This window comes from Mya arenaria, chromosome 16 (genome assembly GCF_026914265.1).
Source record: "Mya arenaria isolate MELC-2E11 chromosome 16, ASM2691426v1".
Classification (NCBI taxonomy): Eukaryota; Metazoa; Mollusca; class Bivalvia; order Myida; family Myidae; genus Mya; species Mya arenaria.
In genome coordinates, this window is record NC_069137.1 from 40,926,822 (window position 1) to 40,945,479 (window position 18,658).

An 18,658-nucleotide genomic window follows, 5' to 3' on the forward strand; every position below is an offset into this window, starting at 1 on the left:
ACTACTACTACTACAACTACAGCTACTGCTACTGCTGCTGCTGCTGCTGCTGCTGCTGCTACTGCTACTGCTACTGCTGCTGCTGCTGCTGCTGCTGCTGCTGCTGCTGCTGCTGCTACTGCTACTGCTACTGCTACTACTACTACTACTACTACCACTACTACCACTACTACCACTACTACCACTACTACTACTATGATTGCTACTACTACTACTTCTACTACTACTTCTACTAGAACTACTTCTAGTAGTGCTGCTTCTACTATTACAACTATTACTACTACCACTGCTACTACTACTACTACTACTACTACTACCACTACTACCACTACTACCACTACTACCACTACTACCACTACTACCACTACTACCACTACTACCACTACTACCACTACTACCACTACTACCACTACTACTACTACTACTACTACTACTACTATTACCACCACCACCACCACCACCACCACCACCACCACCACCATTACCACCACCACCGCCACCACCACCACTACTACCACTACTACTACTTCTACTACTACTACTACTACTACTACTACTACTACTACTACTACTACTACTACTACTACTACTACTACTACTACTACTACTACTACTACTACTCCTACTACTACTACTACTACTACTACTACTACTACTACTACTACTACTACTACTACTACTACTACTACTACTACTACCTACTACTACTACTACTACTACTACTACTACTACTACTACTACTACTACTACTACTACTACTACTACTACTACTACTACTGCTACTACTACTACTACTACATCAGGTGCAATGATCCATTTTAGCAATAGAGGTAACATATTATGTAAAATACCCGTTCTACGATATTCCTCTTTTCAGATTTTTGAACACAGCTTTGTTGAAAAACTAAAAAGCTATATGGCCACAGTGAGAAAGCGCGGACTGTCTGAGCTTCAACAGCACGTTCAAATCGATCTTGACAGCTGGAAAGATATTAAGCTCAACATTGCTATAGTTGGACAAAGCGGATCTGGTAAATCGGCTTTAATAAATACCATGTTAGGACTTACTGCAGAAGACGCCGCGGGTGCAGCCTGTGGAGTAATTGAAACGACAGAAAAGGTGAAGATGTATTGTCATCCAGAGCGTCTAAATCTTGTGCTTTGGGATTTACCTGGAGTAGACACACCTAATTTCACAAAAGAGCAGTATTGGAAAAATGTAGAGAAGAATGTGGCTGACTTTGATTTCTTCATTATAGTTTCATCAGGCTCATTCAAAGATAGTGATATTTGGTTTGCGAAAGATATCCAAGAGAAAGAAAAGAAATTCTTTTTTGTAAGAACACAAGTTGATCTCGATATTATAAAGGACAAACTTGCATACCCGAACACGTACAAGGACAGAAATGTCCAAGTAACGGTGAAAAACAACATTTTAAATCAGCTTAAAAAAGGGAACGTTGAGCACAGTGGTGAAAATATTTTTCTTGTCAACAACTTCGATACTAGTGCATTTGACTTTCAAAACATGATGAATGTTTTGATTAAACAAGCACCAACCTTGAAGCGAGATGCCTTCATTATGTCTTTGGCAGCGGAAACCCAAGTTGTAATCGATGAGAAACTTAAGGTTCTAGAAAATAGAATACTAAAGATCGCGCTTTTAGGCTCTTTAAGCTCAGCGATACCAATACCTGGTACAGGACTGGCAGTCGAGTTAGGTATTCTGCATCGCGAAGCAAAGATATACCGTGAACAATTAGGAATTGACGAGGACAGCCTAATTAAAATGTCGAAACGAATGGGAATGGATGTAAGCAAGTTCAAAGATAAGATGCAAATGAAACATCAGTTAATGTCTGCAACAGAATTACTCAAAGTTATGTCATATCTTGCTCCTTCAAAAGGTGTCGCAACCGTCGCTAATTTTACAGTACCTATTGTAGGATGTATCGCTGCCGGTATGATCAGTTTCCCTGTGTGCTATTACACTCTCAAGCACGTTCTTAATACATGCAAGACTGAAGCATCTAATGCGAAGAAGTTGATTGGCGATTGGCTTTGTGCGAATACCAACCCAGATATTATGTAAGCACAATAAGCTTTGACTACGAAGCAGCTTCATAACACTCTTTGAAGAATATTGTGTTGGCAGAATTAGCCTCAATATGGTTCAAACATATTTTATCGATGATAAAAAACATAATTTATACAATATCAACATAAAAGATTTCACTGGAAGAGTGTGAACATCTTATGAGAGTCCTTTCCCAATATATTGTATATACAAACATAATCTAACAATGAAGCTTTTTTTGACTTCGGAAAAAAAAAAGTCAGTTCGGATACAATGACTAGTTAAAGGATATTTGTTATTTCAGTGTAAAATCATACTTTTGTTCACGATTGTCATTTAAAATATGTAAAGAAAATCGTTTAAGTATGTTTTTTTCTATGATCACAAATATATACAATAATAATCACTAATAATTGAAATGAACGAAATGTATGTTGCTTTTATGCTTATATTCGGAATTGTATTAGTTTTATTTATTTGTTGACTTACCGTCTTTTTTGAAAAGAGTGCTAACTACGCCGCTACCCGTGGCGGCCCCTCAAGTCAATTTTCATTTCCCGGTATTATTCGCTCTTTTTAGTACAAACGTATAAACATTAATCACTTAAGTTTGATCAGTAAACAGCTCATGAATACATAAACAATTGACTACGCCGCCATTTATTGGATGAACTTTTGAAAGATTGAGTGTGTTATCAAAACAATTGCAGATAATCTTTGGATATAAAACATTTTCCGGTTTATAGAGTTTGAGTCTTGTAATTTCTACATAATTTCATGATCTAAACTAATGGTGTAATTTTGATGAACAAATATGTAAATTTACTAGCGGGAATTTTAATAGTATTTGATTGGCAAACACATTTAAATAAGTGTACGTATATCCATGATCGTGTTGTTTGTACGTTGTGTTTGTGTTTTATACTTGGTATTAATATATTTAGTGTCTATATCATTATTGGACCCTAGCCATGTGCCCCCAAAAGGGACTAAATTTGAATTGTTGACTTGCTTTTCCATGCAGTTGTTATATTAAAATATCAAAATGTTTTACAAAACTACTGTGAACTAGATGAATTTAAACAGAATGTACTCTTGTAATGTTGGCCTTCTTAAGAATGCAATAAATTTGACACCGTTTCTTTTTGTTTACTTAAAAATTGCTTTTTAGGGCAAAAGGAATCTGTAAGCACAACATGTTTATAAAACAAGTCAAGCAAAACAAAGATCAAGTCTATTCCGTTATATGTCAACCTACCATATCTGCAGGCCAGAAAAGTGCTGCTTCATTGCTAAGATTTGGAATATATTTGCCAGGATGATACCAAAAATGCAACAGATCGTTGATAGTGCGTAATATAAAAATCAAAGGTATTATGATTCTACAAACATAGCAGTTGTACAGTTTGTGCAATAATTTCATTATACTAGGCAGTCTACTTCATTACACATGATACGTTAGTTCATACATCTACTGTTGCTGGACATGAGAGGTTGTTTAGTTAGATAAAAAAAGATTAATGTCGTTCAGATCAAATAACTTTTACAATAGAATACTGAAATGTTAAATAAAAAAGCACCGGCCTTGAAACCCTGATTAAACATTTTTTTAAGGGGCTGCTTGAATAAATCCTTGGAAGATTTAAGTAAGCCAACGGATTTTGTTTTCTTCTTCGGAATCAGTAGTTTGAATCGCAAAGAGATCAATGGTGTAGTTTTACCTAAGATCAAGTGGTTCAGTGTTATAGCTACAACTTAAACCAAGTAGTCAAATGCTATAAGGCTCGACCTCAGTCCTAATAACAAATTGTAGCTCAACCAAAAACGATATAAATAAAAAAATGCACTTAACAAATAAGAATAAGCTTATTAGTCAATACCATAGGAAGTTGGGTTGAAATATAATACTCCCGTCGATAGTCACGTTACGTGCACGGCAAAATGTGCAACATACGATTTTCAGTCGACCTTCTTCTCATCTTAATCAGTATCTGATTACATGGCTCAACCATACCTTTACACAAGACACGATATTATGTTGTTTTGACTAGTCCATTTCTGCTATGCAGTGCGATTTGACAACAAAATTTAGATCATGGTCGCTATTTTACGCAACGGGAAGCCACAGTGAATTAAATATCATCTAATTATGTGTGTGCACTGGTCCTGTTTGCTGGGCGGGAAGGCCTGAGTATACCCTGTTAAGAAGTAAGTCAGTCCTACGCATTTGAACCAGAGAGCGACTGAGATTCAGCAAGGGATTATCAGCTAGTAACTCACTTTTAGCTGTTAATCTCATATTAACTTCCGTTGAAAGTCTTATCATCACTTATTGGCCCTTTTGAATCTTATCTGGGCTGATGAAGCTGATTTCTGAAGGGTCAGGTTAATTTCTTAAGATGCAGTGCCTCATAATATATTATTTATTTTTTAAAAGTAAATACATTTCTTAACTAGAAAGAAGAAGAGTTCTATCCTTCATTATTCTAACGTTTTTTGGCATTATATAAAATTGCAATATTGATAGTTTTTGTGTTTTAATGATTGTAATAATGGAGTATGGAATGGTCTTATGTTTTAATTATAAGTTAATTAATATACTTTAATATACAAGTAATTATTTATTGATATTTACGTTGTATGGTCATCATGGGAACAAAACAGAAACAAATGAAAGTTATCCTCACATGAAGGTAAAACATCGCACCGCCTGCAACGCCCTTCTTTTGTCAGCTTGTTTTCTTTCCAGTCCGTTTCTTATGCATGGAAGGCGTAGGAGGTATGAATCGTATATTTTGCTCAAAGGTCAATGCCATTCTTTGGTTTTACAATCCAGAAGTTGCAACTCTGAATCTAATATTTCAGAATGAAGATGTAAGTTAACTTTGTAGTACTTGTTTGTGTGTAAATGATTCCAAAGAGTGAGATTTATTCTAATCAGGTGTAAATAAGCAACTTATAGACACTGGTTAAGAGCTGTAATTTTAATTTTAAGGCAAATCTAGCCTTCAAAACAGATACTTTAAGCATTTTTGTTAAACTTAGCATAATTATGCTATCACTGCATTTTCTACATCATGTAGCCATCTCATACATGAAAACACTAGCAGTTGTCATGAATCTTTCAGTTTTGGTGTTTTTTACCATTTTCTTTGCTGCGCCATTTGTCCCTGAAAGCATTTCAGTTTGGCTCTATGTCATTTTTTATATAAACGCTCAGCTGATAAAGTGGAAAAATCTTATTTTGCTTTGAAAAATCTTAATAGAGTAGGCAGGCCATTTTTATGGTGCTGTCTTGTATATATATAAACTTTACTTGGTCAGATTAATCCAATGCATGAGGAAATAATGGCTCTTTAAAAGTTTGCGGCTTACCGATTGATGGAAATGGCTATTTCTGCTTTTTATGAAAACACCACTGGTGCTTATACTCATTTTAAAAGTGTTTAATATATCATTGCCCAACTTTCAGTATGTGTTGCATACAGCCTGAAATTGAACTAAAGGAGTTTTGAAGTCTGTTTTTGCAAAAAGATTATATGAAAATACTGTTTTGAAGAGATACATTGTAAGCTTGGTTAGTGTCTATATGAAACATATAGTTAGAATAACTGTGGTCTTAGGCCATATTTACATATTTTTAACAACGGTGACTTCATTTGTTAGTGTGATAGTCTCTTCATCTGCGTCAATGTAAACAAATTTACCCTTGTTTATTATATTCTGAGTTTAAAATAGGTGTTAATCTGTTTCAGATCGGAATTCATCACTATAGTACCGTATTCACCAGTAAAGTTTTATCCAGGATACCAGAGTGGCATCTGGTATTGATCTCTTCAGTAAGTTGGATTCACCAGTAACGTTTTATCCAGAATACCAGAGTGGCCTCAGGATTTGATCACTTCAGTACTGTATTCACCAGTAACATTTTATCCAGGATACCAGAGTTGGCATATGGGACGATCACTTCAGTACCCTATACCAGAGTGCATTAAGCATCTTGGATCAATGACTTCAGTACTGTAATCACCATGAACAATTGAAATAAGAGACAAGAATTGCATATGTATCAAATGCAGAGAAATGTGTCAATTTTCTTGGAGAGTATTCCCCTATAAATAGATCGATACATCATAGTTTATTACAGTCATCTTATCAGTAGGCAGCTAAACTCTTGCTGTGGGGGGGGGGGGAGGGGCAATTTACTATGTCTAAAATACAGTGACATTGTTTAAATTAAAACAAAGCCTAATATGTTCTGAACAATTAAGTGTATTGGCAAAGTATATACTTTTTGTAGTTTTAAACTGAATGAGCTTATAAATGAGCTAATGTAAGCATAATTATAGTATATTTTTGTTCTGATAATGTTGTGAACAGTTAAATTGCTTTATTGTGCATATATTACAAATTTACAACATAAATATATATGTATCAATAACAAGAACTAATGTTTTGTTGAATAATCTATGTGCTTGTCAAGATGAGCTATTGTGATCGCCCTGTGTCCGTCATCCGTCGTAGTCGTCCGTTGTCGTCCGTCGTCAACAATTTGACTGTTAACACTCTAGAGGTCACAGTTTGGGCAATATCTTAATGAAACTTGGTCAGAATGTTACTTTCAATAAAATCTTGACGAGTTCGATATTGGGTCGGCTGGGGTTAAAAACTAGGTCACCCTGTCAAATTAAAGGAAAAGCTTGTTAACACTATAGAAGTCATATTTATGACTGTATCTTCAGGAAACTTGGTCAGAATGTTAATATTGATAATCTCTAGGTCAAGTTCGAATCTGGGTCAAGTGTGGTCAAAAACTCAGTCACCTGGTCAAATTGAAGGAAAAGCTTGTTAATACTCTAGGCCCCAATTTCTCGAAACTTCTTAAGCTTAACAAGCTTAAGTAGCTTTTAATATTTCAATTTCTCAAAATACATACTTGAATGGAATTTTGATAAATGAAAAATTGTTTAATTTAACTAACATATAGATAATGCCTATCTAAAGTATACAAACTCTTAAAGAAGTAAATATTATCCAAATTATTCAAAACCAAAAATAGTGAGTTTAGCTTAATCCGGTTATAAGGGACTTAAGAAGTTTCGAGAAATTGAGGCCTGAGGTCTCATTTACGACTGTATCTTCCTGAAAGTTGGTCAGAATGTTTATATTGATTAGCTCTAGGCCAAGTTCGATCTTGGTCATGTGAAGTAAAAAACTAGGTCACCAGGTCAAGTAATAGAAAAAGCATGTTAACACTCTAGAGGCCACATTTATGACCATATGTTCATGGAACTTGATCAGATTGTTATTCTTGATGATCTGTATTGGATTAGAGTAGCGATACAGGGCCTTCAGGGCCCTCTTGTTTTATTAACTGTTATAGATGTATAATTCCGTTGAAAGACTCATACTTTAAATAATTAAATATTTTCATACTTTCTGCATACATCGTTATATTCGATGATGGAATGGTGCTTACAACATCAACTACAGGGAATTTATATTCATTTCAAACTGCTGAGGTGGTCAAATCATTTTTTCAGGTTATTTGCAGAACCTTAAAAATCTAAAATATACATAATGCTGTTTTACATATTAAAATAGTTTAGTAAAGGTTAATTGTCAGATAACTGTAATAATTAGTTTTAAGTAAACTCAATCTGTTTCGTTTACCTTCTTATGTTTAAAGTAGGAATCATTTATTTGTACTGTAAATATTTGTATGATATTCAGTATTAGGTAAATTGATATACTTGTGTTTATTATTATGAGTTTTTTCAAACATTAAAATATTAAATTTGCTTTGCATTGCCTTAACCTAACTTGTTATGCACCTTAATAATCTAATTGGTGTAGTCAAAGTCATAGTATGTCATATAAAATGAATTTTGCCTTTGACACTTGTTTACCTAAGAAAAAATGTACTGCATTAGCAGTTTCTGCAGTTGATAACATACCTAGAGCCCGTCCAAGGCAGTGCCTTATTTCATATTAAGATAAATGCTTGGTGCTGAGGTGTATGGTTATTCAATATTCTATTTTGTTTTATGTTTATGGTTATACAATAGTCGACTTGTTTTGATGTGCAAGGTTATACAATAGTCGACTTGTTGGGAGTGTATTGTTATGCAATAGTCGACTTGTTTGTGGGTGCATTGTTATACAATAGTCGACTTCTTTGTTGGTGTATAGTTATACAATAGTCAACTTGTTTGTGAGTGTACTGTTATACAATAGTCGATTTGTTTGTGAGGGAATTGTTATACAATAGTCGACTTGTTTGTGGGTGTATTGTTATACAATAGTCGACTTGTTTTGTGGTGTATAGTTATACAATAGTCGACTTGTTTTGTGGTGTATTGTTATACAATAGTCGACATGTTTGTGGGTGTATTGTTATACAACAGTCGACTTGTTTGTGGGTGTATGGTTATACAATAGTCAACTTGTTTGTGGGTGTAATGTTATACAAAAGTCGACTTGTTTGTGGGTGTATGGTTCTACTAGTCATTCTATGTCAAACCAGTCGACTATTGTATAAATACAATTGTCGACTGGTTTGACATTGAATGACTAGTCATGCTGTGTTTATACAAGTACATGCTGACGTCTATAAGTGATTTTAACCGACACTGAAGAACAAGTGACACAGCCCGAGTCATTTTAAAACCAAATACAAGTTTACATTCAGCAGACTATTTCTTACAATGAGCAACGAGCAATCCGTTTGTATATCTTTTAACATGAGCATAAGTGGTAATTCACACAAACACGAAATTATGTTTGAATAAACTCAATGACGGGTTTAGTTACAATCAATATATCAAACATGGATTTTGAGCAATACACCTTTAACACCATACCTTATAATGCATTTACGGACAATATCAGTAACTGATAACAAGACTGCAACCATGTTTTTAATTAATTGTAAGAGCACACTTATTAAATGACAGGATGATCCTAAACAAATACTGTCGAGTTTACCTGTCTACAGCTTGAACAATCGGACGATTTAATACCATCAGATATTGCTTTAATTTGTATTTAAAATATGACTAAAGTTAAAGTGGCATATACATATTTCATAAGATCAGCATATGAACTGGATTATTCTTAAATGCAGTTTTGATGAATTGATAAATCAATTTCAAAACATGTTATGGTGTAAATTAATTGCTTACATTTTTCTTCTACTACTACTACTGCTACTGCTACTGCTGCTGCTGCTGCTGCTGCTGCTGCTGCTGCTACTGCTTCTACTACTACTACTACTACTACTACTACTACTACTACTACTACTACTACTACTACTACTACTACTACTACTACCACTACTACTACTACTACTACTACTGCTTCTACTACTACTACTACTACTACTCCTATTACTACTGCTTCTTTTACTGCTACTGCTTCTGCCGCTGCTACATCTACAGCTAATGCTACTGCTTTTGCTACTGCTACAGCTACTGCTTCTGCTACTGCTACTGCTCTTGATTCAGTTACTGCTACTACTACTACTTCTACTACTACTACTACTGCTACTGCTACTGCTACTGCTACCGCTACCGCTACCGCTACCGCTACCACTACCACTAACACTACCACTACCACTACTACTACTACTACTACTACTACTACTACTACTACTAATACTAATACTACTACTTTTTGAAGCCCAAACCATATTCAAATCGAAACTTTTCAGAACCAAGTTCGTTTGTCTCGTTTTATTTCATTTGAGAGAATAATTTAAAAAACATCGTGAAAGACTTTCGAAGACGTCATTCAAATAGTTGTATTATCATATCATTCAAATGAAACAGTTAAATAAACAGAGAGTTATTAAGTAGACAAACAAATCTCTGATATCTATGGTTATCATTTGAATTTTTATCATTTGAATATTGAAGCACTACAGACAAATTGAAGTGCAATTCAAATATGAAGTGGAAGCCCGTGGAGACGTGTTCTGTATTGATATCAATATTTCTACAAAACATGATAAAACTAGGACAGTCTCTGCTCATTGCGTTGCAAAACATAACACAACTGTAACAACATTTTTTTGTATAATAGCTGTTATGATCACAAAACACAAAAGAGTTTCTGTCAAAAGCAAAATTTGTTACTTTTTGAATGATAATAACAATAATAACGTTTTTGCCGCCCGATTAATTTGCTCACTCAAGCAAAATCGTATGCTATATTTATTGCACCAAACATAACCCCTTTTGAAATCAATAAACAAACGATAAGACTTTATATCTTGCATTATAATGGCCTCTTATCTTAGTTGATATTGATACGGCCACTAGAAGGACAGACCGTGCCTGCAAAATATCATGTTATCAGTGAAATAAAAACACTTTATATATGCAAGCATTAAAACCAAAACTTTTAAAGAATAAATCTGATGACTTTTTACAAAAACAGAGCCTAATCCACGAGAAAGTTAAAGGCATCGATTGAGATGTCATCATCATCATCATCATCATCATCATCATCATCATCATCATCATCATCATCATCATCATCATCAGCAGCAGCAGCAGCAGCATCTGCATCAGCATCACCTACACGTATACGTTGGTGTTGCAACCTCTCTAATGAAATACACGTTGACGTGGATATCACAACCTCTCTAGCCGAATCGACGAGTCCACCTACCCGTGTAATAGGGTATTATAACCTCTCTATTAAAAAAAGTACAGCAACTCGTATACATGGGTATTGCAACCTCTGTAGGCGAATCGATAAGAACACCTACACATTAACGTGGGTTTTACAACCTATCTAGTCGAATCGAAGAGTACACCTACACATGTACGTGGGTATTGCTACCTCTTTATTCCAATCTTAAAGTACATCGTAACCTTAACTCGGTTTTACAGCTTCTCCAGTTGAATTGACAAGTAGTCCAGCATGTTTACGTGGGTATTGCAACCTATATAGTCGAGTCGAAGAGTACACCTTTACGTGCACGTGGGTTTTAAAACCTCTCTAGTCGAGTCGACAAGTACACCAGCATATATACGTAGATATTGCAACCTCTCAAGTCGAATCGACGAGTACAGCAGCATGTATATTTTGGTATTGTCAGCTTTTTTTGTCTAATCGACAAGTACACTTACAGGTACACGTGGGTATTGCAACCAATCTAGTCGAACCAACGAGTACAACTACAATTGTACATGGGTATTGCAACCTCTCACGTATACGTGGATTTTGCAACATCTGTAACTGTTTTGATCAGCTGTTTTAAATCATACTTTACCATTTAAATTGTTATTGGTTTTCGCATTAGACTAGGTATTTATTTGACGGTGAAATGGTTTTTGAATTTAAAGTATAATGCTCCTCCGTCAATTGCATCAGCCAATCATTATAACTATACATGTGATATTATTATATATATTTTTATATGCAGAATGGGGGAACATTATCAAGTTAAATAAAATCCACTAGCATAACAGTTCGTTTACCATTTGCTCCTAATTTAAGTTCGAGTATAAGAAAATTAACACATACACAAATAGTATGTTGTGCTGCCGATGTGTTGACATCGGTGATTTTAGATATGGAATGGGATGCAAAAAAATATATGGAAGAGAAAGTACACATAATGATTGTTAACACTTTATTATCATATTTCTTACATCACGATTACAATAGTTGAAATGGTATATGAATGAATGAAGCGTCGGCACTCCGGTGCAAGAAAAACTATCTGGGTAACGGATTTAAAACATTTGACTCGAAAAAGAAATGTTTCTGTTGCCATGCTAAGGACAATATGGAATACACCAGTTTTATTTTCTTTTAATTATTTCAATCTCAGCAGAATTGATTAAATAGACTGAGGCGATTAAAGCATTTTTTACAATAAAATAATTGTTCAGGTAACACAATGCTTAGACTGCATTCAATTAAATGTGTCCGGGGAGATTTTCTGAGCGGAGGTGATACATACAAATTAAACACAGACTCTTAAGAAATGGACTAATATAACATTCGCAATAACTCTTTTTATGACATTTTAGTGTTAGAATGTTTAAGATAATCCAACATTAATCATTTAAAAAGCTTATCGCAAATGATCCGTTAAAAGCTCAGAGATTTGGTAGATAATACGAAATTGTAGTACGCGATCATTATTTTGCATTAAAAGTATGTTTATATTGATAAAATATTAGCAAAATATGTTCAATAACAATCATTTTATTGCAATTGTAATTGCTTTCGCCTAAGTTGACCATTATGTTCCGTACAAAAATGCCAAAAATGTTCCATTTCTTTTTGCCTGACAATTTCTTATTCACTTTCGTACATTATCATATTGATTTTTTGTATAACAGACAAATTATAACATGAAGTGATAAGTCCTGTTCAAACGTTACAGACCATTGTTGCTGATTTTGATTAAAAAAACTCAATGCTTTCAGTAAAGTTTAAATGATATTTTAAAATTTATTTTGTCAACCCTTAATTGTAAAGCTGACAAGATCGCTAATTTTGACATATCTTGCATTTTGATATTGTTTTGTTCTAAGTAGAGCAGCTCATGTGTGTATGGTTTATTTGGATTGCGTTTTTCTTTTATATTTGATAGGTTTTGCAATTTTTCAGTGATGATGATGATGATGATGATGATGATGATGATGATGATGATGATGATGATGATGATGACGATGATGATGATTAATCATGATTATTAATGAATATTAATGATGATGATGATGATGATTAATGATGATGATGATGATGATGATGATAATGATGATGATTATTATTATTATTATTATTATTATTATTATTATTATTATTGATGATGATGATGATGATGATGATGATGGTGATGATGATGATGATGATGATGATGATGATGATGATGATGAATATTATTATTTTTATTATTATAATTATTATTATTATTATTATTATTATTGATGATGATGATGATGATGATGATGATGATGATGATGATGATGATGATGATGATGATGATGATGATAATATAATGATGATGATAATGGTGGTGATGATGATGATGATGATGATGATGATGATGATGACGATGTTGATGATGATGTTATACTTATATTGATGACAAATGATATGTGTTACAGTAGTAATTTTCATAGTTTGCAATGAAATCACTTTTTAACATGACAGATATTCAATATTGCATACAATTAGCGTTGTCAAACTTTAACAGTTGGAAATGACTCACACACGTTTAGGCTTAGATTAGATTTAAATACCTAAAGCATTTTTGTAGACTTGATCATTAGAACGGACTGCACATACATACTATTAGTGCAAAATTAGAAGTCGCACCTACGATACGTCCATCAACAGACAGACACTACCGCATCACTGTGAAAGCCAGTGGCTCGTTTCAATGAGATATCTCAGTCGTTAGCCTCCCGCTGTTTAAGAGTCTTCGGGAACACCCGTAAGGTTACGGTCAGAATCTTATCTAAATATATTTTATTGAAACGCAATTGGGACAAATACGGAGTTACACAAAGGAAGTTATTTAAAGCCTCGCAAAACTGATTGAAACGGAGTCCTGCTGAACAGCGGGATAGTGCAAAGTGCCACTATATATATATAGTGGCACTTTGCACTATTATATATGACAACCCATATTACAGCAGTTCATGCGGGAGAGAGTGCGACTACACTGTATTTGTTAATCTCTAAGACCTTTGACTATATTATCTTATTTGAATCTAGTTGAACTTAAACGTCGACTATGTGGTCAACATCGGTTATTTATCGGGCTCATCGTGATACGTGAGTATGATATCTTATCGCAAATCCAGATATAGGAAGCAGAGTATCAGTTACGTTGTCATCATTTGATGTCCACACTTTCAAATTATCAAATTTGTTTAGAGGGACTAAAGGTTTGAAGATAGATGTGGTGTTGATAGCCATCGTTTGTCAACAAATATTAATATTACAGTTTACTCGTACGACCTCTTTGTTGTTTAAAGCCTTCTAAAAACTACCTGTACTTTCCTTGTACATAGCTATTCAAAAGCATTTCATAATATTATTTTGTCAAATTAAAGGCGTACACTAAAATGAAAAAAAAAACATCTACATCCCCAAAAATGTGTTTTCCAGAACCGGCTTACATTGCCTTTGAAACATTGAATTTTGAACCTGTTGAAAATTGACCCTAACACAAATTTTGAATCAAGGTAAAGACAGAGATATACCTTCTGTAGCAGAAAAAAGCTCATATATGACCGGTGATTGCTTTGTACTGATTAGCTCATTTAAACGTTACGCCTAGCCCGAGCTGGAACTACATAAACCGATTTTAATTACATTTTTAAGATACATAGATTTCCTCCTCCGACATTGGTTTAACAGACCCCCCTCCCCCTCGATATTTCAGTTGCAGGTTTTGGTCATACGTTTTTCTCATTGTTTATTATTTACAATCAATAAAAAAACTATGTATCGACTGAAGTTTGGACTGCAAGGTACGTTACTTTGAAGCGGCTCTGGGGTCAGTTTTTAACGTTGATAAGTGATCTGATCTCAGTTCGGGATGTATTCAAAATTGGTATTGAATAAAGTTAAGTATGATGTATCTTACCGAATTTCGTGGAATAATTAACCAACATACACACTTGATACATTTGATGAAGTATGAGAATAGAATTGATAGAAATTTGATATTAAATACCATGATAATTGATTAATTTGAAATAGGGTCAATTGTACACGCGACAAGAATCCATTTATTAACACTCGTGTTCAGCTTTTAACGCTTCAAATTGATCCGCCATCCGTCAAAAAAGGACCCTGGAGGTGAATATTCATCGGGGTCAAATTTGAATGAGACAGCGGTTGGGAAGTATTTTTCCATCATTTGAACAGCTTACCGCATATTTCATGAACAGCAGATATAATTATATCAAGGATACACTTATTTGAACTGTGAACGCTGAATTCAAAATCTGATTAAAATAATCGTTCAAATCACTTATGTTTGTACTTTGAACACTCGAATGATATCTGCAGATGTCATAAGAAGAGAAAACAACCTCACTGAGTGAGTGGATAAGTTTCGAATACAACTAGTTCAAAGGGTATGACTTAACATTTAAGATATAATATGTATATTTAGTTTACTAGGTCACCGGACTTCCCACAGGTGTCAACCCAAGTCAGAGTGTCAGTTGGGTTTGGTTTATAGTGCACATAATGTAACTAGTGGTAGAGCTTAAACGTAAAGCATTTTACTGCATTGCCAAACTTGATCTAATATTTAACCTTCCTTCTGGAAGACGGTTCAGTGGTATGACCGGGATAATAACCTGTTATCCCTCGGTTAACCACTGGATTACGGATCCGCCCCGATGAGTGGACACATCATTACCTCATTTTGTTCTAAGATACCAGGTTTTATAATCGGATTCCATTGAGAATATTTGTACCTAACGAAGGCAAAACCGTTGAATTGATCAGAGAACGCCTCTTCGGAGATTATTGATACATTGGTCGAAACGAATGCATTGCCGCTTGTAGGAAAGTACAGGGAATCAGTTCTTTCATAATGAATACTAAACCATTGATGTGATGCGTGAAATCTTCATATGCTAATGAGAATCGTTTGTTCTATAAAAATATATGAATCACTGCAGTTTAACAATGCCAGAAAATTCGAAATACATTAACGTTAAACAACTTAATTCGATTAAAAAGGTTTGAGTACGAAAAACATGCCATGAACTACACCCAAACGAAAATATGTAACAAAAACATGCAGCCTACATAAACATTAAATCCAATCTTTTAATAGCAACCAGAATTATCACTTAACATGGTCTCTAGTTTAAGAACTTGGTTCAAGTGTCCGACTGTATCCCAAATCATCCGGTTCACTAATAAACAGTACAATCATTTGAAAGAAATGTACTTCCGGTCAGGAGTATAGTCACTTTTAACTGCAAACATTGTTCATCAGCAAACTACTGTGGTCGTATCTTCTTTAACTCCAGTCCACTAGTGTGCCGTTGAGTCTGAAAAAGAATTACGTTTTGGCTAATTATTTGCTTGGTTAGAAATGTGTCGATTTTGGAGATACAGTATTCAATGACTCTCGGTTGTATCTGCGTTAGTTAGGTCTCATTAACAACACAAACTTAAGTAACTTTCGTAATAGTTCTACTAGCAAAATAAACGAAATAACACACTATGTAATGGTTTCAATACAAGTGCAACTCTATGAGGATAATACATGGCTTACTAAAGTCATCAAAGAAATAAAATGCATAATCTGCAAGATAAGAGTTTTGATTTGACAGTTTGTAATTCATACATCAAGATTTCACGATTTATTTCCAGCATTTCACAACTTCATTTGCCACAATTTCTTTCTTCACGAAATGTCTTCAACAAATCATAAGTTTACACTTAACGAGTAAGAACATGCGAACAAAGGTTTAAGGGCATGGCTAGTCTGGTAATAAGTAATTACACCATGATGCATAATAATATCTCGTATGAAGATGTTTTAATGGCGTTCTCTACATAAACATGACTGCTTCCCTTGGAAGTGCAGTAATGCTGAAAGTTGAAAATTGAGCTGGATTGTAATCGTTGATTGATTATGAATCATATATAATTATTTAATACGTATATATTATATATATATATCGTAACAAAAAAGGCACGCTTTTGATGTCAATATGCGGCTATTTGCGGCATTGTGCGATATCGGCCGGCGCGTGCTAGGCATTATTTTTCCATAGTTGGCGAGTTAATAAACGCACATGCGATAGACTTTTAGACATTAATGGAAATATTAAAGCGAACAACATAAAATTTGAACATACGTTGAAGTTTTTTGACTCTAAGAAAAATACGGCGACGGTTTCGAAAACAAAAAGCGACGTAAAAACGATCATAGAATGGCTAAGAACGGATAGGGAAAACAGGGAGTTGAAGAACATCCCGGCAATTGAACTTTGATGGTTTATTGTTTCGTTTCCTTTTGGGTTTAAAAACACAAACTGGCGGAGAACTGGAGCCTACAACCATACAATGAGTAATTTCATCGATCCGACGACATCTAGTGGAAAAGGAGTATTCTGAAGCGCGGAATACACGTAAGGCCAAGGCCAAATATTTGACAGAGAGGGGTCTTGGAATAAGACCAACGGGCGAGGAAATACAGACACTCTATTCTCATCAACTTCTTGGACCCGGTTAGTCAAAAAATGCATTGTGTTTCCCCTACAGCCTAGTTAATAATAGATATGAGAATCATCCAAATATGCAGTAAATACCAACAAAAAAATATATCATCATATTTATTTATTAAAATAAAGACAATCTTCTGTTGAAAAGTTTGCTTTCACAGTTTTAGTAAGTAAACGTTTTGACAGCTATTTGTTTACATTGACACCGTTAGGTTTCTTGGTGACAATGCCAAGGGAGATAAGTGTAAAAATGTTTTTAAACGACCATGAAGCAACCGGTGTTATTTGTACAAGTCTTGACTCGACAGAACCCCCTCCCCCCAACCCCGACAATATTTTTACAATTTGGCTTGGTTTTTTATTGTTCATATCGATTTTATTATTCATTTTCAGAAAGTCAAAAGGCTCTCATTAGCACAACAAGGTTGAATAAGACTATCCATCAGGACTTGAGGGGTCGGCAAGAGCATGACACTAAGCTCTTTTTGGAGATGTGGAGCTGGTGAAGTCTAATGGCGCCAGTGGATAGCTCTTTCTCGAATTCACTGAGAGGGCAACTAAGACGAGAAAAGGTATCGTCGATGATCTAAGAGCCTTCAAGCCCAAAATATGGGAAGCAAGAGGTATGCCTCTAAACATGTTTTGGCCAACCAAATAGCATCTAAAAGTATATTCTCAGTTGTAAGAATACAGTATTAAACAAATTTAATTGTATAATGCATTTCATATGAATAATACAATTAAAGGTAAAACTGATTATTAATCATTTCAAGGTGCATTATATATAAATACAGTACACTTGTATAATGTTTGATTCACAGGTGACCCAAACTGTCCAATCAACATGTACAAGACCTACAGAGAATTAAGGCCTACTGTTGATACACAGAGCAGGTTTTACCTACAATGTGGATGTACATCAAATCACGCTGTGACATTGTGATCAGACATAAAGAAGAGAAGGAACTGCTGAATGTTGACATTGGTTTGAAAATCAGATGTATTTATATTGTATTTAGTAATACAAGGTCATGTATTATTAAGGCACGATAAACGAAACTGATGAAATGGCATATCTCATAAAATTACAATTTCAAAAGATAAACAATTTATTTGTTTGTGTACACTACCGGTATATGTGTTTTATGCATTAAAACTTTCTGAGTGAAAATGTGTAAAGTGAGATTTTGTTCAGATGGCAATAGAGTAATATCTGTCAAATGTTTATGTTTCGGATAGAAATGTCCGACCCAAGGGCACCTGCGTTTCCAGGTAACGAGGCTTTTCTAGTAACCGGCTTCGCAGACTGCCGAGGGTAGAATTTTTCTATCCGGAACGGACACGCATG

At 34.6% G+C, this 18,658-nt stretch overlaps 1 protein-coding gene across 1 annotated transcript; it reads left to right on the forward strand.

Annotated features, from left to right (window-relative positions):
• The first annotated feature begins 916 nt into the window (after nt 1-916).
• LOC128221654 (interferon-inducible GTPase 5-like) lies at nt 917-2,092 on the forward strand. Its single transcript, XM_052930255.1, has one exon. It carries the CDS (start codon nt 917-919, stop codon nt 2,090-2,092), a length of 1,176 nt encoding a protein of 391 aa, XP_052786215.1.
• Nucleotides 2,093-18,658: the final 16,566 nt, after the last annotated feature.

Excerpts from the sequence above, each read along its gene's own strand:
- LOC128221654 (XM_052930255.1), top strand. The coding sequence starts at position 917 with ATGGCCACAGTGAGAAAGCGCGGACTGTCTGAGCTTCAACAGCACGTT.